Genomic DNA, 23,261 nt, shown 5'->3' on the forward strand with positions numbered 1-23,261 from the left:
ATAAGGCCTTGGACAGGGTACGAGGAAGTTTGAATAGTACCATTTCAGGAACTCCTGTACCTCGTGACCCTTTGCACTGTTATTTCCCCAGTCTTTACCATTACTTCCCTGGTCCATACCGTTACTACCGCAGTCCATACCGTTACTACCCCAGTCCATACCATTTACTTCCTCAGGTCTGCACCGTTACTTCCCCAGTCCAACCGTCATTTTCCAGATCTATACTGTTACTTCCTCAGTCTTTACCATTACGTTCCAAGTCTTTACCGTTACTTCCTCGGTCTATACCTTTACTTCCCCAGTCTTTACCATTGCTCTCCCAGTCCATACTGTTACTTTGCAGGTCTATGCCGTTACTTCCCCGGTCCATACCGTTACTCTCCAGGTCTATAGTATTACTTCCCCGGTCTACACCATTATCTCCCTGGTCTACACCATTACTTCCCCGGTCTATATCGTTACTTCCCCGGTCTAAACCATTACTTCCCCGGTCTATATCGTTACTTCCCCGGTCTAAACCATTACTTCCCCGGTCTATATCGTTACTTCCCCGGTCTACACCGTTACTTCCCCGGTCTATATCGTTACTTCCCCGGTCTACACCGTTACTTCCCCGGTCTACATCGTTACTTCCTCGGTCTATATCGTTACTTCCCCGGTCTACATCGTTACTTCCCTGGTCTATATCGTTACTTCCCCGGTCTATATCGTTACTTCCCCGGTCTATATCGTTACTTCCTCGGTCTATATCGTTACTTCCCCGGTCTACACCGTTAGTTTCCCGGTCTATATCGTTACTTCCCCGGTCTATATCGTTACTTCCCCGGTCTACACCGTTACTTCCCCGGTCTACACCGTTACTTCCCCGGTCTACACCGTTACTTTCCCGGTCTATATCGTTACTTTCCCGGTCTACATCGTTACTTCCCCGGTCTATATCGTTACTTCCCCGGTCTACACCGTTACTTCCCCGGTCTATATCGTTACTTCCCTGGTCTATATCGTTACTTCCCTGGTCTATATCGTTACTTCCCTGGTCTATATCGTTACTTCCCCGGTCTATATCAGGATAATTGAAGTCCCCCAACTTGTACCTTTTCTCAATTTATCTGCAAATCTGTTCCCATCTCCTTCCCACTATTTTGTGACGTATAGTGTACAACAGAATACTGTGTCTTAAATATAACCTGATGGAACTCTCTAGACCTTTCTAATTCTGCCATCGCCCACTTTATTTATCCTGCCCCATCTTTCCTGAATACATTGCAGCTAGGAATATTAAGTGTACAATCATCCCATTGTTTGAGCCTGATCTCCGTTATTGCCATCATATCAGAGTTCCATACTGCTACATATACCTGCAGTTCACCGACTTCAGTGACTGCTCTCCATGCATTTCTGTGCATACACTCTAAACCAGGGCACTCATATTTTCTAAACTGAGTCTGGGGACACACAGGGTGTGAGTACAAAACAGCCCTGATGGCAAATGTAGGTAGTGCAATGTAGCAAGGCAAAATTCTCAAGTAGCCTATATTTTAACAGTTACATTTATAAGCTGAAAACAAAAACAAATGTGCATATAATAACCATGATTCTGCATTATAAGCACATTCGGACTTTCTTCATTAATACTACAGTAACATTGTACAGGAACATCAGATTTTTCACACTCACTGTTTATACAGCCTAATCTGTGAACAGGACCTGAACTAACAGGTGCTGTGAGAGCAGCTTCATGTTTAGTGGTACCTTCATTTTTTTTATAGATGTCCTGCAGCTACGATAAATGGAAAATACTGACTGACACTTTGAACATAATACAGGTGTTTCTTTTTTTTAAATTTCCAGTTGATTGTAAATATGAAAAAATCCTATTGAAGCTGGTTGTTAAAGCAGCAAATTACACGTTGGTGACAACACCATTTTCACTTTACACTGAATCGCCAATCCTGTGTGCTCTAAATAAAACACCATTCAGTTACTGTCGTAGCTTTGACAACTGCAATGGTGATATACCACCCATTATAGCTAATATTTCTAGCCAATATAGGATATTTCTCTCTGATGCACTTACTATTATTGTTATTTAGACATTTAACAGGCACGTTTATCCAAGGCAACTTACACTGCATAATGTGTTCTACCTCACTTATCACAGAATCTTTACAGCGCAGAAGGAGACCATTCAGCCCAATGTGTCTGCACCAGCTCTCAGAATGAGCATTTCACCAAGTGCCATTCTCCTGCCTTCTCCCCATAACCCCATACACTCTTCCTTTTCAGGTAATAATCTAATTCCTTTCTGAATGCCTCATTTGAACCTACCTCTACCACACTCTCAGGCAGCGCATTCCCTGATCTTAACCACTCTCATGAAAAGGTTTCTCCTCACATCGCTTTTGTTTCTTTTGCCAATTATCTTAAACTTGTGCTCTCTCCCTCTTGATCCTTCCACCAATGGGAACAGTTTCTGTATTTATCAGTTAGAAATATTCCAACATTTCAAAAGTGAGGGTGTTCGATGATGAATTTCCTGAACTGGAGACTCTTCTGGAGATGTGGTTTTCTGGCGATGTGGTTTTCTGGCGATATGGTTTTCTGGGGACACAGTGCCTATTCCAGGGAATGTCCTCGGAAAATAGGGATAGGCCACCCTTACTCTACCCTTGCATTCTCCCCTCGGATTTCTGAACTACTCTTTGTTCTAATGCTGTTTTCTCTCCCAGTCCTCTGTGCATTTTGTTCCTCTTCTCTAAAGCTTCATCCTGGTGCTCCCCACGAGAACATTAGTTTCCTCCCATCATTTGTCAATTTGCTACTTTTCTCTCTCTTCCTCTCCCCAAAGTTGACTTCTTGCTAAGCTACTATCCACTAGTGCTGATCACCTCCAGTACTGATCCCAAACAGCCCTCACTGATCTGCATGATCTTACAATGAGCAGTGGTGGGCTCTTTGGCTACAGAGGCATCACAGCTGAGTTGAATCCTATTTTCACCCAACAGCGATTGCTGGATAGATAACACAGTTGTGAACCTGCAGCTTTTCATTGAGCTATTGGGCAAGTCCCAATACTTCAGCTTTTAATAAATATTGTTCGAAGATGGCAAAACTGAGAATAAGGTGAGATTTTCACCCAGGGCTAGGCGGGAAACCACAGTATTGTATTCTTCAGACAAGCGGATGGGAAGAGTTCTCACAGCTGACCCTGCAATGGAGTAAAGTCCAAGAAGATCTAATTGACATTTACAGATTATGGTAAAGAGTCCAAATATCAAAAGGCACAAGTTACATTGAGGAAATAAGGAGGAATGACCGAAATTACAATGAGGAAATGGGGAGGAACTTTCTACAATAAGCAATGAGTTGTAGAGCTAGTTACCAGGGAAAGACAGTGAAGCCGACCATGGTAATAGGTTCAAGCAACTCCTGGAAAAAGAAAAGCACCCGAGATATAAGGAGGTGTGGTCCTCTGAAATAAAACCACCTTAAATGGCCTGTTACTGCATTAATTTTTATGATCTCATTCCTATGAGTGTCAAAGGTGAAATAAGCTGAACTCATCATTCTGAGAGATCCCAGGTTCACGTCCTGTAAAAGGCACAAAAGTCATTACGATAAAAACAAAAAGCTAAAAGCTACTGCGGATGCTGGAAATCGTTCCTGCCCCACGGAACTCATTTCTCGTTATCTTGACTCCCTTCTCTCTCCCCTTGTCCAGTCCCTTCCCACCTACATCCGTGATTCCTCTGACACCTTACGTCACATCAACAATTTCCAGTTCCCTGGCCCCAACCGCTTCCTCTTCACCATGGATGTCCAATCCCTCTACACCTCCATCCCCCACCAGGATGGTCTGAGGGCCCTTAGCTTCTTCCTTGAACAGAGGCCCCAACAATCCCCATCCACCACTACTCTCCTCCGTTTGGCTGAACTTGTTCTCACACTGAACAATTTCTCCTTTAACTCCTCTCACTTCCTCCAAATAAAAGGTGTGGCTATGGGTACCCGCATGGGCCCCAGCTATGCCTGTCTCTTTATGGGGTATGTGGAACATTCCTTGTTCCAGTCCTACTCCGGCCCCCTCCCACAACTCTTTCTCCGGTACATCGATGATTACTTCGGTGCTGCTTCATGCTCTCGTCGGGACCTGGAAAAATTTATTAATTTTGCTTCCAATCTCCACCCCTCCATCATCTTCACATGGTCCATCTCTGACACTTCTCTTCCCTTCCTTGACCTCTCTGTCTCAATTTCTGATGATAGACTGTCCACCAATATCCATTACAAGCCTACCGACTCCCACAGCTACCTCGACTACAGCTCCTCACACCCCGCTTCCTGTAAAGACTCCATCCCATTCTCTCAGTTCCTTCGCCTCCGTCGCATCTGTTCTGATGACGCTACCTTCAAAAACAGCTCCTCTGACATGTCCTCCTTCTTCCTTAACCGAGGTTTTCCATCCACGGTCGTTGACAGGGCCCTCAACCATGTCCGGCCCATATCCCGCGCATCCTCCCTCACGCCTTCTCCTCCTTCCCAGAAACATGATAGGGTCCCCCTTGTCCTCACTTATCACCCCACCAGCCTCCGCATTCAAAGGATCATCCTCCGCCATTTCCGCCAACTCCAGCATGATGCCACCACCAAACACATCTTCCCTTCACCCCCCTTGACGGCATTCCGTAGGGATCGTTCCCTCCGGGACACCCTGGTCCACTCCTCCATCACCCCCTACTCCTCAACCCCCACTTATGGCACCTCCCCATGCCCACGCAGAAGATGCAACACCTGCCCCTTCACTTCCTCTCTCCTCACCGTCCAAGGGCCCAAACACTCCTTTCAAGTGAAGCAGCATTTCACTTGCATTTCCCCTAACTTAGTCTACTGCATTCGTTGCTCCCAATGCGGTCTCCTCTACATTGGAGAGACCAAACGCAAACTGGGCGACCGTTTTGCGGAACACCTGCGGTCTGTCCGCAAAAAAGACCCAAACCTCCCTGTCGCTTGCCATTTTAACACTCCACCCTGTTCTCTTGCCCACATGTCTGTCCTTGGCTTGCTGCATTGTTCCAGTGAAGCCCAACGCAAACTGGAGGAACAGCACCTCATCTTCCGACTAGGCACTTTACAGCCTTCTGGGCTGAATATTGAATTCAACAACTTTAGATCTTAAACCCCCCTCCCCCCATCCCCACCCCGTTTCTTTTCCCCCCCCACCCGCCTTTTTTTTCAATAATTTATATAGATTCTTCTTTCCCCACCTATTTCCATTATTTTTAAATCTAAAACTAAAACCTTTAGTCCTTCCACCCCACCCCCACTAGAGCTGTACTTTGAATATCCTGTCTTGCATTCTTAATTAGCACTTTTCTCAGACAAAGACCGCCACCTTCAACACCTCTTTGACCCTTTTGTCTCTGACATCTTTTGATTATCTGCTCACACCACACCCTCAATGTGTCTCTTCCCCCCCACCCACCTTAAACCAATTTATATTTCTCCCTTGTTGAAACTATGCTTCAGTTCTGCTGAAGGGCCATGAGGGCTCGAAACGTTGACTGATTTCTTCTCCGCCGATGCTGCCAGACTTGCTGAGTTTTTCCAGGTAATTCTGTTTTTACAAAAGTCATTACCTTTGACCTGTGAATCTCTCCATCGTCGTCCTTTCCACCTACTCCGAGGATTTTCCTGGTCTTCAGCCGGCTCACCAGGTCACTTTGACTGTGCTTTTTTATCAGAGGAGGTTGTTGTTTGGCAGCCATGGTTCCCAGCGAGAGCCAGACCTGATCATACACCGAAACTGAGGGAAGAAAGAAGTCATCAGATGGAGACACGCAGACAGATCAGAGACACATTATGAACCCTGCAATAACCCACGTACCAGGCCAATCTATCAAATATATGCTTAGATATCAGGCATGGCTCAGTTGGTAGCATCCTTGCCTCTGAGTCACAAGGTTCTAGGTTCAAGTCCCACTCCAGGGTCTGAGTACAAAAATCAAAGCTAATATTCTAGTACCATACTGAGGGGATGTTGCGTTGTCAGAGGTGCCATTTTCGAATGTGACATTAAACCAAGGCTACACCTGCTGCTCGGGGGTATATAAAAGATCCTATGGTGCTATTTTGAAAAGTACAGGGAAGCAATCCCTTTTGTTCCAGCAAATAATTATCCCTCAATCAACATCACAAAGAACAGATTACCTGGTCGCTATCACATTGCTGTTTGTGGGCGTTTGCTGAGCACATACTGACTGCTGTGTTTCCTACATTACAGCAGTGACTACGCTTCAAGAGTGTACTTCATTAGCTATAAAGTACTTTGAGATATCCAATGATCCTGAAAAGCACTTTATAAATGCAAGTCTTTTTTCTTCTATCAGATAACCGAGTCATTATCACATTGCTATATGTGGGAGCTTGCTGTGCACAAATTGACTGATGCATTTTCTACATTACAACAATGATTACACTTCAAAGCATTTCATTTGTTGTAATGTGCTTTCTCTCTTTAATGATGATTATTTTGAGCAAGCTGTATTACACACAAGGATGATCTCCAAAGCAGTACTGTACTTTATTTCAATAACAATCCTGTGCGTTACCATTATACCGAGGAAGCAGATAATAAGTATCATTTGAATACAGCACTAGTGAGGAAATTCCCTTTCATTATTGTGCTCATTATTATAATCTCATTGCAGGATGTTTGGTCTTTTTAAAAAAGCACTCACTTTATAGAAGAACTTCAAGGGGTGATTAGCAAGATGTCTAGTAATGTATTGTTTGCTTAAATCAAAGGCATGGAGCACACTCTATTACTATCGAGATGATGTGACATTGAGCAGACTATTGGGTCTTGGGAGGAGGCATCCAAGTGGTAATTTTTTCTTCAAGAGAGCCAGCACAGACTCGATGGGCAGAATGACCTTCTTTTGTGCTGTGCTATTCTATGATTCCATAAGAGAGATTAAGCAATACATCGATCAGACATCTGGATAAAAGTGGAAGCAAAAATCCTGGGATAGGGGAGCTTTCTGAATGAACGAATGAACAAATGAATGATGGGCTGAATGGCCTCATCAGTAATTATCGTGCGGTTTATGATATGACACCAGTGCATTTCTTCTGCATGAGCAACAGGACATTTCCTGTCTAACACTTGGACAGCAAGGATGCCTGGAAATTGAATACTTTATTCAAACCACTGAAATGTGACCAAATTAGGAGGGGAGATATCAGTGTTTTCAATCATTTCATTGTTAGTTATAGTCACAAAGCAGTGCAAGGAACAGGTTTTACACTCCTTTGCAAAAAACGAAAAGTCACAAAAATCCAAATACTGGTGACACCTCCAGTTATCCCAATGTTTTGTTCTTTGTCATGTCCTCTCCTGAAGGTGAGATCCTCACTGGGCACCGCTCCACATGCACCTAATCCAAATGTTTAAAACGTTAAAAAGCATCCGGTCAGATAGATATGGAGGAACTCTGACGAAGGAATCCAGAACAAGAGGGCATAATCTTAAAATTAGAGGTGAGCTAGTTAATGGGAATCTGGAACTCTCTCCCCCAAAACTAAGATGTTTGGTTGGGTAAGGGCATCAAACGATATGGAGCAAAGGCAGGAAAATGGATTTGAAGTGCACATTAGCCATGATCTAACTGAATGGCAGAGCAGACTTGAGGAGCTAAATGGCCTATTTTTCTTCCCATTTCATTCTCTGATACCTCAAAGAAACCATTCTTTACAAGTGATAATTGACCAGGTTCTCTGCAGCCTATTCACTGACTGTGGGAGTAATCACAGTGGAGCCTGATCCTGTCTGGCCTCACATTCAGTCACCTCCAACAGAGGCTCTGGATTGTAATCCAAAATGAAGAGGCTGATTGAATATTCTCCCCTCCTATGGCCCAGAATCCTGTGCCAAATTGCAACATATCATCTGATGCTCTGGTTCAGGTCAATTAACTTAGTACAGATCAGGGATCAAACCAGGAAACTCCAAGCCTGTGTGACTTTGTAACAATCAAGATGGCTCAGATACCCATTCAGCCTCTGGAGGAATCTCTGCCCAATTACAATTGGTTCATGAAGTTTAACATAAGCTGCTTGAAAACAACGCTAAACATGGAAGGCATGTTATTGTGAAAAGTGACAAGGCCATAATGCATTCATAGCCCAAGTTGAGTCTATTTGTTTCAAAACTGACACTGCAAACTGTCACACTTAGAACTTTTGGCTGCAGTAAGAGTTCATTTTAAAAACGAATACTGACCTCATTGTCCTCCCACTCATCAGACCAAACAAATAAATGGTCCCTTGTTATATCTTTTTGAGATCAGAACAAATAAAATGGAAATTCCAGAAGTTATTCCATTCTGATTACTGTGACATTTAAAGGTCTGCCTTCTCTCCAGTGGCATGGGATTTGGGACACTGGACATATTAATATTGGAATGGATTGAGATATTCCCCCTCCCCCTCCTTGCTCTCATCTCAGTTTTGATTGATAACTTTCTATCCTTTTAGACCTCATTAAAGATTTTACTTGAAGACTTAGACTCATTCGAAAGCCTGGGCTTTCACTTGATATTTTTTCCAGAACTGTGACTGTTGACAGAAGACAAGTGCTGCTGTTTGACCGCAGATGGTCAGCTCCATTTTCCAGGCCACGTCAGTACATTTCAGCTAGTTAAATATTTCTTTTATTACTTATCAGTTATTGAAATGGAACGTGAAGACTTTTCAACAGATTTATGCTGAAAATAAATTAGTTGGGAGTTTCTTTCTTATAGTTGACAAAGAGAAAAATTAAAACCTGATTAAATACCTACTATAGCTTCAGTTTTTCATGCAAACTATAAACTGCTTGTGCTTTTAGAAAGCGTATTAAGCTGAGAGATTGAGACCCAGAGTCCTCATGTAAATTTGAGTAAAGAAGTTAAATGTTGACACCACTGTTATTACCCACATTTTGCTATAATTACTAATTGTGAACATTGTCATTACTGAGACCAGTTTAACATTGGGAAAGAAACCCACTTGTACATACTTCCAACAATCTATATAACTGATGTTATGAATATGGGAGAGGGGCAAACTGAACTCCTTTATTTTCTCGCCATCTGTCCGTAAGCAGAAGTGTCTTCATTTTTGAAACAGGCTGTGGCGTGTTTCCCTAAACCCTTTGTTTGTGAAGTCAATGTTTAAAGTGACTCGCAGCAAACTCTCTTTAGAGTTAAATCAGAAGTAGTGTTTATTCATACATTCCACGTGAGGGGGAATCGTTGCAACTTCATACACACACACAAAGGCACACAGTAAGAAGATAAGAAGGAGTTTTTACAACTGTGAATAACTCAAAAGAAAAAGAGCCACAAATATGGATATCAATTCAAATGATTGCCAGAGTCCAGAAAGTCAGAGTCCAGTAAGGGTTCCTTCACCGAGGAGTTACAGTTCAAGTGGGTTCAGCTGGCTGAAGCAGGAGCTGTGGAATTCCTTTAAAGTTGATGGTGACACAGTGTGGTAAGGTTGGAATACAGAGACTTGGTCTGTTCAGCAGGTAATGGTAAGAATCATCCAGGGAAACAGGCTTTGAGGAGACTTACACATGATGTAGGCTGTTGCTCAGTCTGGAATCCTGCTGTGGTGTTTGCAGGCTGGAGGGTAAACAGCAGACTGAGTTGCGAGTCCAGAAATGTAACATTAAAACTTTCCGAAGGCCAGAAGCTTAAGTCATGTTGCCCATTAGCGAGTCAGTTTCAGGCTAACAAGCAATTTCTATTCCTCTGGTCAAAATCTATATGAATTATTTCACTTTAGGAGATTGATGATGGCTGTTAGCCACTCTGCAGGTATAAGAAGTTACAATGGCTCTCCTTAGGGTGAGACAGATCATCTCCTGGCCCTAGTTTTGTTGATTGCAATGTATCCTCAATGAGAGGAGTGAGATTCCACAAGGATGAGGGTTCAGCTTTCGTCTTGTAACTGTTGTTGAAAATTTCCAGAAATTGTAGCCAACTTGTGAATCATGTGACCTGTGGCAGCCATCTTTTGGTTCAGCATATCCACTTTTTAAATAATCAAGAAAGTAAGGTTTGATTTAAACAGTTTATGATCTCTTTCATTGCTTAGGGACATGACATTGAACACTAGATTTATGTTTGCAGACATCTCTTAGAAAGTTATAAAACCGTGCTGTTAAACCTGGTATTCATCCTCCTGCACTCCCAGGCATATTGTCTTCCCTTATTGCTGTCAATGGAATATTGTTTTTGCATTTTTTTTAAATCTTAAAAATATATTAACCAATCTAAAAAAGTGACGCTGTGTGCAGCAAATGAACTGTAAGGATTCTAGCATTTGGAAGACTTCAATCAAAATAACGCAGAGTCTTGCAATGTGCACATGGTCAGTGAAGCCTTGTCATCTCTGGCACATCCACACAAAATGGTGAGAATTCTCTAATTGTTGTCACATTAAACAGCCTATGTCCGACATTAACAGGGATTCTTTAGTCACGAGGAAAAGATTGCACAAAAATTCCAAGGCCAGGCCTCAGGTCAGAGCATTCCAGATCCTTGGGATTGAGTTAGAGAATGCTGTGGGGGAGGGAGATGTAGGATTCCCTGCATCCACAGGCGGATCATACTGACTTATGGTCAAAGATCAGAAATAGATTCTGCTTTTTGTTTTGGAGGTCCAATTCTCTGAAGAGACTGTCAACATGTGCCAAACAGGATTAAAATAAAATGCAGCAGGAAAACACACTACAATTCTCACTCTAATCTCCACAGAAACTGGAAACAAAGGTTTTCAAAGAGTGAGGGAAGGGCCAAGTGCCAGAAACATACCTCACTACCACAAGCATTTAGGCTGGAACATAAGCAAGATGTAAAATACACCAGGTCCTCACTCTCTCTCTAGAATCTCCCTCCTCATCCCCAAACCCAGATGAAGGGTGAAGAGGTATCTGGGTTATTGTCCCACCAATCTATCATAACACACGCTCTCCACAATGTGCTCCAAATGTTGCACCTTGCTGCGTATTCTCAGCTTTAAACATGGCAAGGGAGATTTTAAAAAATGAAATGCATGGAGAAAATGTCAAAATAAAAAGCCACTCATTTACTGCTTTCACACAAATAAAAACAGATGTGGAAATCTATCGAGAGCAGCAGTATAAACCCCAGAATACCATTTAGTAAGAAATGGAATTTAACTTATTCAGCGGTTCTAATGATATCTCCCATATGGTATAACTATCCTTATTGCAAAACAGTCAACCTTGATTCACTATGAACAATGTCACAGGAGGTTCATGTTTGTGCGAGAACGAGAGTGCCAGGGACACACAAGAGCGAGGGGGGAGCAAGTGCACCCATGGGTGCCAGTGGCTGTGTCCGTCTGTCTATTTGAATTCCCCTCCCCGAGCTCAGTAAGCCAGTTCCTCTTCCACTCAGAGCTCATTGCTGAAATGGTATTATCAATTCCGAATAAAATTGTAAAATAGACATGAAGTGAAGAATTCAAAGATTGCAAAATCTGGCCCTTTTTAAGAAAGACCATATTTAGGTGCTCACTCTCTGTTTAGTTTTCTATTTTCCAACATTGTGCACTAAAAGCAGAAAATGTTGGAAATACTCAGCAGGTCTCACAGCATCTGCAGAGGCAGAAACATGGGCCTAGATCTGGGCAGCGCCTGTGATGTTTGTAGTGACCTGATGATACTCCCCACTTCTTCTTCAGCCGGGATCGGAAGATCCTGGAAGAAATGGGCAGTGGAGCATCTCCAGGGTAAATCCAGCATTGCATAGCAAAGCTGGGGGAAGGAGAGGATATACCTCTTTTTATGGCAGTAGCTGCCATATTCAGGTAAGTTTTTAAAGCTCCAAGTCTTTTCATGCCTGAATGTGGGTTAGTGAATAGGTGAGTGGATGAGCGAATGGGGTAGATGGCTGAAGTGGGAAGGGGTTAGGTGGGTAGTCGGACTGAGGGGGTAGTCGGGTCAGGTCAAGGGGTAGTCGGGTCGGGTCAGGGTGTAGTTGTAGGTCAGTTCAGGGGGTGCTAGTCGGGTGATCAGGCGGGTTTGGTTGTGTTGCTCAGTTGAGTTACCCGGTTGCCAGACCAGATATTAAGCTGTGTAACGCTTTGAGGGTAAGTATCCAGGTAGGTCCCACATGTCTGGTCCATTGCTCTGCCCTGAGCTCAGTGTCAGAGACTTTCGCGGAGGGTCCAGGGCAGCAGGGAATCAGCTGATTGGAAGTTTAAACTTCCCACATCTGGAAATCCTGACCCGCATCTCCCAACACATGTTCCATCTCCAACGATCCACAGACCGGATGATTTGGGCCAGAGCTGATGCTTCAGGTCGATAACCTTCTGTCAGAACCGCTACGGCTGAGGTGTGTGACCATGAAGTTAATGGGGACAGTAAAACACTGGGTAACAACAACAGTCAGAGATAAATGCAAAATAAGAGAGCAGGATTGTACAAAGCACTTTCAAATTTCAAATCATCTCTGCGGGTCACATCTCTCCGATGGAAACAAAATGAATAATCGCCTGCCACTATAAAAAGTAACTACAGACCCCAGGACTTATCTTCTGAGTTGCAGTATCAGAAGCATCGCCAGGGTGGAGCAGCAAATAAATCCTCAAAAAAAAGGGTAACTAACTGTGCATTGAGGCTGCTCGCTATGGCAATACCACTCATTGGGCTGCTGAAGAAGGGTGCAGTCTAATACTGCAGGGATGATGGGTACTAGTGTACAGCGCAGGGTGCCACAGGGTGGGCGGGACAGTCACTTACTGACTAACTGTCAGTAGACACATTCTAACACCATCGATTATCATCAATACCTGATCACAGGTTTGCCAACCCACCTGGATAGTCCTAAGACCTCCAGGAATGACAGGTTAATCCTGTGACTGTGAAGTATCTGGAAGAAAAATTGTACAACCATTTTAAAGGGAGTGCTTTCTTTTCTTCATTTTCTTTCAACACTTTTCTTTATTAATTCTAAAAACATTGCAGAAGGAGCAAGTATTTTGTTTGACTGTGCAGGAAATTTGGTGGTGGGAGTTCATGTGATGACACCTCTCTATATATCTGCCTTCAGGTGCCATGCCCTAAGAGGGAGTTGGCGACCATGGACTTCCATTCGATTGGTCCATGACTATGCTTGGCAAAGTGCTGCAGTGGTTTGCTGTTGTCTTCTGCAGTATGGCTGACCAGGGAACTGGTTTCCTGCTCTTACTGTTGCCATCAGTCGTTTTGGAAGGATTTACAGGCTGACAATTAACCTGTTTGGCCACATTAGGTGCACACCTTCCACGGTCATCAAATCCTGAAGTGGGTCTTGAACCCCATCACCCTCACAGACCACACTGCACATCTTCAGCTGCTCACCAGTCCGATAGTTCACAGAATCACAGAAAACTACAGCACAAAGGAGGCCATTCTGCCCACTGTGCCTGTGCTGGATCTTTGAAAGAGCAGTTGTTTCAGTTTTTCTCTATTTACTCGAAACAAAATATCTCATCATCTGGAAACCTTTATGAGGTCGGTTACAGGGAGAACTGTCTTAACTTTCCCATGCCTCTTCTCATGACTGTCGTTGGTCCCTGTGACATAATACTCCAGCTGAGGCTTAACCAGAGAGTCATAAAGTTATAACCCAATCTCTTTGCTCTTATATTTATAAATCCAAAAATAAATCCTATATTTATAAATCCAGTAATCTTTTAAATCACTTCATCAACTTGCCTTGCTGCATTGAAGGATTTGTGTATGTGGACAACAAATCCTGTTTCCTCCTTTGCACTTTTCAAAATTGCCTCATTTTTTGAATACTTGCACAGAGTAATGGACCCACAACTGACCTTTGTAGAACAGTTCCAGTGGAATACCACTGCAAACGACCTTCCATTCTGAAAAACATGCATCCTCTGCCACCCTTTGCTTTTAGTCACTGAGCCAATGTTGTATCCATACCACCACTTTCCTCTGGATTTCACAGGCTTTCATCTACTCGGTAAAGTCTCCTGTTGAATGCCTTCCAAAAATTCCGTAGACATAACATTACATTGAACGCTATTATCTCGTCAAAGGATTTGATCAAGTTAGTTCAGCTTGATTTGGCTTTAACAAATCTATCTTGGCTTTCCTTGATTAACCTATACCTCTCCAAATGAAAGTTTGTTTTGTCCCTGAGAACACTTTGCAATAACTTGTCCACAGATGTTAGACTGACGGCCAAACAGGTTCCATGGGGCAGATTTTCGTCTCCCAATGGCAGTGGCAAATCAGGTTGCAGAATGCTGAACTTAGTCTCTTTTTGCTGAAAAGGCTGGTTTCCACTGCCTTCCCGACCAACTCCACATCATTTTCATGTGGTCTTCCCAAAAGTCGGGGAGGTCTTGGGTGCAAAACGTACACGTATCTCTTCCGAGATTGAGGTCCCCATTATGAGGACCACAAGAAAATTGTATTTCCTCCTGCACATTATTTTCTTGTGCTTTAAGAAGCCCTAAAAAAAAATCCACACACCTCCTTGACGAGTTCATGAGCATTGGGAGAAACCTACTGAGGAGTCCAGGACATTCTGAATGTTAAGTGTAAAATGTTTTGGCACCTTCACAAGTCACTATTAGATGCTGCAGTATAATGTAGATGTGTTTTAAAGCAGTGATTCATAGGGCTGTGTCCCGCAAACATTGACCAGCATCGTGTAATTATTGTCATGTATTACAGCACTTTGCCAACTGTCCAAAGTACCATAATGCATTTTTAAAACACATTATTAGAAAGCGCTGTCAGCCTCGTCTTTCATGTTTTGTGCTGTGATTTAAATCTACTAACAGCTCTGGCTGTTAAAAAACCCCCTTACTTTTGAAAGTTGAATAAAAATACCTGCAGCTGGTTGGTTGAAAGGCACTCTCACTGAAATGGAAATGGGACATCATTCTATTCTGCCAGTTTCAGGCAACGTAGCTGTTTTGTTATGACATGGGGGTGGGTAAGGTGTGAGGGGAGCATGGGTGATCAAAGGTGGCATGGGGTTGGGTGAGGGGGCATGGCTATCTGAGGGGGCATGGGGTAGCATGTGGTGGTCAGGGTGAGCGGTAAGGTTTCGGGGGCCTTTAAGCGCTGCTGTGTTGGAGAACGGAGGTGGGCCACATCCGTATGCAAACTTTTCCCACATTCCATTGCCACTGGTAAGGTGCACTGCAAACTCAATCCCGTATGAAAAGACAAAACTCCCAGGTAAAGTCATACATGGGTTAGGTGTGAGTTTCCAAAGGCCTGAAAGTGCACTGGCTCAATGTGAAGGCTCAAGAGAGAGAAATGGCAAGTGAGAGGAAGGGTTGGTGAGCGGGAAAGTCAGGAGGGAAGCGGAGAGCTGAAGGTCGACAAGTGCGAGAGGCGGTGAACAGGAGGGGCGAGGAGAAAAATTGCAAATGGGTTGGGAAAGGAAGCAATGAGTGGGAGGGAATCTGTAAGTGGAGAGGTCGGTGAGTGGGGGAGAGGCGGCGAGCAGGGGCAGCAAGCGGGGGAGAGGCGGCGAGCGGGGGAGGGGCGGCGAGCGGGGGCAGCGAGCGGGGGAGAGGCGGCGAGCGGGGGAACGGTGGCGAGCGGGGGAAAGGCGGCGAGCGGGGGAAAGGCGGCGAGCGGGGGAGAGGCGGCGGGCGGGGGAAAGGCGGCGAGCGGGGGAGAGGCAGCAGGCGGGGGAGAGGCGGTGAGCGGGGGAGAGGCGGCGGGCGGGGGAGGGGCGGCGAGCGGGGGAGAGGCGGCGAGCGGGGGAGAGGAGGCGAGCGGGGGAAAGGCGGCGAGTGGGGGAGAGGAGGCGAGCGGGGGAGAGGCGGCAAGCGGGGGCAGCGAGTGGGGAAAGGCGGCGAGCGGGGGCAGCGAGCGGGGAAAGGCGGCGAGCGGGGGCAGCGAGCAGGGGAGGGGCGGCGAGCGTGGGAGATTCTAGAAATTTGTTTGTTCGAAATAAACTGGAGCTCACAGTCAGAAACAGAACGCTTCAGTTCACAGATTGCCACCACCTTTGTTACAGTGAATACAGTAGACTTGCTTTGTGGAACAATTGGATCGCAAAACAACCTTTGCAGCTGTTCTGGCTCTGGCAGCAAGTGTATTGATCTTAATTGCTGAGAGTTTAAAACCTCAAAGCTATTTTCAAAAAATAATGTTGCACATATTCTGTGGTGTGTGTAAATAGTGGCTTGATTGCTTGCAATGAGCATCAAAAGTATTCTGGACACGGAGCTAAAAGGGATATTCAAAATTGGGAGAATTTTGTACATTCCAAATAACTGACCTTTTGTAAATTTCTTTATCATAACTAAGGTGAAAAAAAATAGTTGAGAAATAGAGTGGCATATAAAGTGTGGTGGACAGGAAAGAAGTGAAGGGCATAGCGATATCATAGAATAGGCAATCTACTGTGGTGACGCACCAAAAGGATCAAGACTATTTACATCCTGTCCTGGATGCTTACATTTTATCACTAAAATTTTCTTCACAATGGCCTCAGACGGTTGGATTCATTATTTGTGTGCGTTTAATATTATTTGTACAGTGTAAGCAAAGCAGATTTCACAGAGGACTTGCAGAAAAAGATTGAACAAACACATAAAATGTGCTGTGAAGATCTGACTAATGTGCAGCCCCTGGGGAATTATAACATTTTTGCACAGTGTGTGGGGTAGCTTTTCTCAATTAATTATCTTAATTTTGGTTAGCGCAGTCAGAGCCTCATTTAATGTCATGTTTCACACACAAACTGTGAGGAAATCCAGGTTTACCAAATTTGCTTTGAAGATGGCAGTTTGTGTTTGGGAGATGATTCAATTTTATATTAAGCACAGCAATGATTTTACACAGGGTATGTGGAAAAGCAAGATGACATCAGGTTTCTCAGAACAGATACTGTAATTTATTGATACCCAAGGCAGAATGATTCATTTACTTATTCAATTATAATCATGGATGTTAGAGTTTATTGTGGAAAATTGGCAAGCATATGCAGATATAAGATTTTAAATATACTAAACAAAAACTGAAATACTGGCTGTAGGGAACTTGGGAGACACAAGTAACAAAGACAGAGAGAAAGAGAGACAATGAGAAAAGACAAAGAGAGTGAGAGAAAGACAGAAGCTATCATTATTATTTGTTTTATACTCATCACAAAGTCAAGGTCTATCCTCAGAACCTCATTCAACTTTGACACAGCTTTTATTTCTGCTAGATATCCTCCTCAGGTTCCATGTCACTGACGTCTCCTATGAGTTAACTCATGTGCCCTACTAACCAGGCTAACATTTGGTCAAATGGCACAAGGAATTTGGGGGACCCTTGACTTCACACTCTGTAACTAGAAATTATCACTTCCCACTACATGGTCTCCTAGTCTTTGGTAGACCGTGAACAGAATCTGGATCAGGCCGAAGTTCAGGCCCTAAACTAGCAACGTTATTCAACATTAACCAGTTAAATGAACCATCCACAGGCAGGACAACAGGGTCAGGTGTAAAACCAATTCTGTGCATCAGCCTGTGAAAGCATCCCATTTCCACTTGTATAACTCAGTGGGAATGATAATCAGGAGTACTCAATGTTGAGAGGTCCACAACCCAAGGGAGGTGTGGGTATTAGACACACCCCTCAGTGGAATTTTTATTTCCAACCAGAATGTAGATTTGTTGAGAATTACCAAATATTTCTTTGAACGTTCACCACTGCTCTTCTACAATCATACCTTTCAACCTAATTTCCCTATCTAAGTAAACCAATCCTACTGGTTATTCCAAAAATAGTATGCAAAATAATGTTCATTCACAGCTAACTATTTAAGGCTACCAAAGTGCATGCAACAAAGTGGAACCAAACTGTCTGCAGTCAGGGATCAGTAGGTGAACTCAACAGGAACAGACCTCGTTTAAAGTGTAACATGTTAAGGACTAAACAATTATCTACCTTGGTGCAGTATTCTGCTTCAACCACATTTATGCTTGTGGCCTACATTGACATCACAGGACATGAAGATCATGACTAAACGTCTCAACTAAAGATTTCTCCAACGGTGGAAATTCAGAGTTCCCCAGTAACGCCTCATTTCAGTACAAGAATCGTTTACATCAACAGGTCTTCTCCATCCAATCCCTAGTCACGAGGCATTAGTGAGAATATCTGTTGTTTAAGCTTTAAACATTGTGGTTGTCGACTACTTCTCTAAACGACGGCAGCAGCCGTGGTACTTATGGCACAGAAGCGCATAATTTGACCCCACAGGTCCACACCAACAAAAACAACTTGCATTTATATAGTGTCTTTAACTTAATAAAATGTCCCAAGGCATTTCATAGCATAAACTATGACACTGAGCTATATAAGGAGTAATTAGGGTAGGTGAGCAAAATATTTGTTTATGTGGTAGGTTTTAGAGAAGAGCGACGCAGGGGTTTATTGAGCGAATTCCAGAATTTAGGGCTGAGGTAGCTGAAGATACAGTTGCCAAGCTTCAAAAGAAAGGATTGAAGTGAAGGCTCAGTGAAAACGGATTCTGAATCCTGCTTATCAGCTGTAATTTTCCGACTTTTCTGATTGCAGCTCAATGGATGGTGCAAGAAACAGGGGTGTTAATCTGGCATAACTAGGCCCGAAGCTTTGATGGAACTGTGTGGACAAAGAGGAGCTGGACCTGAATCTAACCCATCGTCTACATGTCCTGGCAGCGATAAACTCATGTAGGTAAGATGTCCAATTCTTCCCACACCAACAACATTCATCTCAACCTTCACAACTCTCATCTGACACTCAGTCCTTTAACACTGCCCTGAGACCTTAACATCTCTGTAGTGTGAAAACTCAACGGAAGAAACAAACACCCAGTGAGGGCTTAGCATCTCGTAATTAGCGTTTGTAGTGAATATTTTATTTTGACAAGTGCTGCCGCATTAAGGTGTCGATAATTCAAGACAATCTTGCCCTGCTTCCTCCCACACTCAGGGGGTTATTTTATAATTCAGTGATTCATCGAAGCCGGCTCATTATATACTTAGTCACAGAGCTCCTGCCACTACAAGTCCTTCCAACAGATGACGGCTTGAGTAAGCTGAGAGCTCCCTGTGGCTCTTTAAACTGCTGCAAGTCCTGGATAACACGAGTACCACCACAATGTACTGACTCCTGAGTTCAGGGGCGACAAGAGCTAGCTACCTGACATCTGTTTTCCTGAACAGTTAATCTTGGCATTTTTGCAAAACAAGAACTAGGGGTGTATAGGGTCTGCTCTCTCTTCCATACCCCTCCCCGAAGGAGGCTGCTGCAGACTCACCCTTCACATACACCCTGGCGTGCCTTGTTGCCGTCTGGAGGCAGAAGTCCCCATTGGGGGGCCCTCTACGGAGGTGTCCTCCCGCTTTCCATTGGGGACCTGGGGCGGAGAACGTTGCATGCAGCAGTCCCATAACCGTCGGATGTGTCGGTTCACGGACTCCCAAGATACCTGCCCTTTTTGTGGTCTTGTGGAGTCCGTGGACCATGTCTATATTAATTGTTGTAGGCTGTACTCCCTTTTCAGTTATTTAAAAAACCTTTTATTACTGTTTTGTTTGCACTTCAGTCCCACGCTCCTGATTTACGGACACCCGGTGCAGAGGGGAGCCGGGAAGGAGGAGGACCTCCTCGTGAACCTGCTCCTGGGCTTGGCCAAGTTAACCATTAACAGGTCCAGGCAGCGGGCGATCGAGGGGGTCGTCCCACCCGACTGTTTGCCCCTCTTCTGCGGCTATGTTCGCAGCCGGGTGTCCCTGGAGAGGGAGCACGAGGTGTCTGCCGGCACCATCGAGGCCTTCCATGCCCGATGGGCACCGCGGGCACTGGGGTGTTTATTGACCCTCTTAATCGCATTTTGGTTTGATGTTGTAAGTTTCCTCTAAATTTTGTCTTTAATTTTGCAGTTAGGGGCTGCGTTTTATTTATCTCTCATTTTGTTAATTTAGTTTATTTGGTTGGCTTTAAAAGGGATACCCACTCCAAGCCACAACAGAAATGCCTCTTCCTCTTGAAACCCAAGCCCATGGCAGATGCCTTCCCCAAAGTCAGAGCAGATCTGCCCCACTTTCCTGCTGGAGACTTTGCCCTCCTGCCAGGGTCTACAGCGGCTCACCAGTTCCTGCCTCTCTTTCAGTAAAGCGCTGGTGCCTTACACATCACAACCAGGAACCCTTACAAGTTTTGGTTTAAATTATTATTAAAAAATCTCTTCAAAGTAACCAGTAGGTGTAAATATACACAAGAAAGAGTAATTAAAAAATGCTCCCCTCCCCCACCAATCATAAACAATAGTTCACTTTGGACTCTGCTGCTAAGTCCCCATCCACCACCCTTACCAAATCTCACTGCTCAACCATTGAACGTGTTCAAGACAGAAATCGATAGCTTTTTGGGTACTAATGACATCAAGGGAGATGGGAAGAGTGGGAAAAATGGCGTAAGAGGTAGTGTTATGGCACAGCCGATGGTAAATGCTGAGTTGTTCAAACCCAAAGGGGAATTTGAAACAACTGCCACAACTTATTTTGCAATTTATATAAATTTCAAGATGGGTGCCTTGAGTTCAGTAGTAATAAGACCACCAAGTTCTTATAGGTTTTTACAAAACTAGATTAAACATTTATTATAAAGAAAAATAATTTTTAAGCAGATACATATGTCTACATATTACTATAATAACTTCTAAATCCCCCAGTTAAATTAACCCCCAGTTACAATTTCATTAAGGCAACAGTAATACACACAGATTTTAAAAGACCCAGGCAAAGAAGCATCACACCCTGAACCAGTGGAATTCAAAATGAGTTCTCTTAACTTCAGTTCTTTGAAAACAGCAGCTCAAGGCATAGATGCTTGAAGGCTTTTCACACTTGTTAGATCTTAAAATGCCTACCCTTATACACAGCCTTCACTCCTTTATACATATTTTCCCCTTTAAAAGCAAATTTCCATTGTTTCACTATGTCTTTGGACTTTTTCTTTCTGATAATAAACGTCTCTCATAGCACTAAGATTTACAGTAATCTTTGGGAAAAATAAACACACTGTTTTTTAACTTTACCTGGCTAAGTGACACATTTCACCACTCCTTTGAAAACAATCTAGTCTGGTTTATTTAAAAATACAAATGTCCTTTTACACCTTACATTCTAAACTACCCCCATGTTTACATCAAAGCCTTCAGACTAGCTGCTTTAATCCAATTAAGTCTCATACACACAGACACAGATACCACCTTTTACAATAAATTCCAATAACATTATGAGAATTATATCTTCCTGACAGGTAGATGATCAGCTATAGCCTGTTTGAATGGCGGGGCAGGCTCAACAGGCTGAACGGCCAACTCCTGCTCCCATTTCCTATGCTTCCTGGTTCATCCACAATCCCTACAATTTAAAATCCTACTCCACTTGGCCTTGGCAATTTCCTCCAGCTCTATCTCCTGAGTTGTGCCAGATTCTCAATCACTACTCGTCATCCTCATACCAGCATCCCTTCCAGACAATAGCATCCATTCTTTGGAGCTCTCATCTTCAAACATTTTGCCATGCTACCGCTCTCTCTTGGCTAAGTTACCGCTCTCTCTTGGCTAATCTTTACATATCATAAGACCATAAGACATAGGAGCAGAAATTAGGTCATTCGGCCCATCGAGTCTGCTCCGCCATTCAATCATGGTTGATAAGTTTCTCAACCCCATTCTCCCGCCTTCTCCCCATAACCTTTGATTCCCCTTACCAATCAAGAACCTATCTATCTCGGTCTTAAATACGCTCAATGACCTGGCCTCCACAGCCTTCTGTGGCAATGAATTTCATAGATTCACCAATCTCTGGCTAAAGAAGTTTCTCCTCATCTCTGTTCTAAAAGGTCTTCCCTTTACTCTGAGGCTGTGCCCTCGGGTCCTAGTCTCTCCTACTAATGGAAACATATCCTTTAGAATCTCCTGCTACATGTCGTGATGGTGAGATACTTGGATGTGTTCCTTCAGCCTGGAGGGAGCTGTCCAAATTCAAACTTTTATGCTATCCACGTTTTCAGATCTAACAGCATTTGAGTTTAAAGGCAATACTTGTGAACATCTTAGATGTGGCCCACTGCAGATTCTTGGTTACTTCCCTTGGAAACTCATGCCTTGGCCTCGGCCCCACTAATGAGCACCATCACAAAGGGTGTGACTAGACTATCCACTGCAATGAAGCAATGGGCACAGGGCCCATTCCCCATCCTTCTAACAACGCAGAGTCTCACTGCTGTGGAGTGTGTGTAGACTGGAGCCAGGCACCTCCCTTAAGGCATGAGAGAACATTGCCATCGACAAACTCAGCTGAACAAATACTCAAGCTCACAGCTCCATCTCCTGAACTGAAACAAAGTCAAATTGAAGGTCTGTTTTTAAACAAAAAACATTCACTGGACTGATCCCGTTACCATGCCAACAGCTAATCTCGTTCACTTTGGTTGTGTGAGGAAAGATCAGAACTGCCAGTTTGTGAGAGGTTGCAGATGTTTATCCGGTCACCATTATTTAAAACACTCAATATAACATGTCTGGATCATCTCACTTAACGGGCAGAATTTTCCATTCCGGAGACAAAGTCTGGTGGCGGACAGGAAAATCGGTGAGATTCCTGCCGGGCAGCGGAGCAGGTGAACACACGCAATCTTCTGCTTTTGAGTTCATTAATTATGCATCAGCCACCCACCCTGCTGTCACCTCATGGAGTCGAAGCTCCTGGCACTATTTTTAAGGGCTCCTGGGCACACATTCACTCATTGCAGGCTAGGAGCTCTGCATTATTTCTAGGATCCTTGTGGCCACCGCTCGCATCGGAGAAGCTGGCAGATGTGAGCAACCAAATCTCGGGACATACAAGGCATGTCCGGCATTGCCTTTCATTCATCTCTAGATAAGATCACTGTCAGCAATACGCCCACGGTCAGGCCAATTCTCACTGTTATAGTGGGCCATGTGCACCAGCATCTTAATCTTATAGAGACCCTGCTGTCTCCTGCTGCTTAGACCCTTGCTCCTCTTGGTCCCATGCCAACCAGTGACTGGCCTTCCTTCTACTTACCTGGATGTGTTACGAAAGTATAATAACTTTCATAATATTTTTCTGGTTTGTTGTAAATTAGGTTTATGGGTGTCAGTATAGATGGTTCTGTCTGTGTGATTTAA

General features: G+C 43.9%; 1 protein-coding gene across 5 annotated transcripts in view; it reads right to left on the minus strand.

The window, feature by feature from the left end:
• LOC144684704 (tumor protein p53-inducible protein 11-like) overlaps nucleotides 1–23,261 on the minus strand; it is a 143,245-nt gene that overhangs the window by 66,444 nt on the left and 53,540 nt on the right. For all 5 annotated transcript variants that reach the window (XM_078548830.1, XM_078548832.1, XM_078548831.1 and 2 more), the window contains exon 2: nucleotides 5,637–5,803. In XM_078548830.1, the coding sequence (XP_078404956.1) occupies nucleotides 5,637–5,765 (129 nt within the window). In that variant the 5' untranslated portion in view covers nucleotides 5,766–5,803. The remainder of the gene's footprint in view (nucleotides 1–5,636; nucleotides 5,804–23,261) is intronic.

Source organism: Cetorhinus maximus, chromosome 9 (assembly GCF_964194155.1).
Source record: "Cetorhinus maximus chromosome 9, sCetMax3.hap1.1, whole genome shotgun sequence".
In the NCBI taxonomy this organism is placed as follows: Eukaryota; Metazoa; Chordata; class Chondrichthyes; order Lamniformes; family Cetorhinidae; genus Cetorhinus; species Cetorhinus maximus.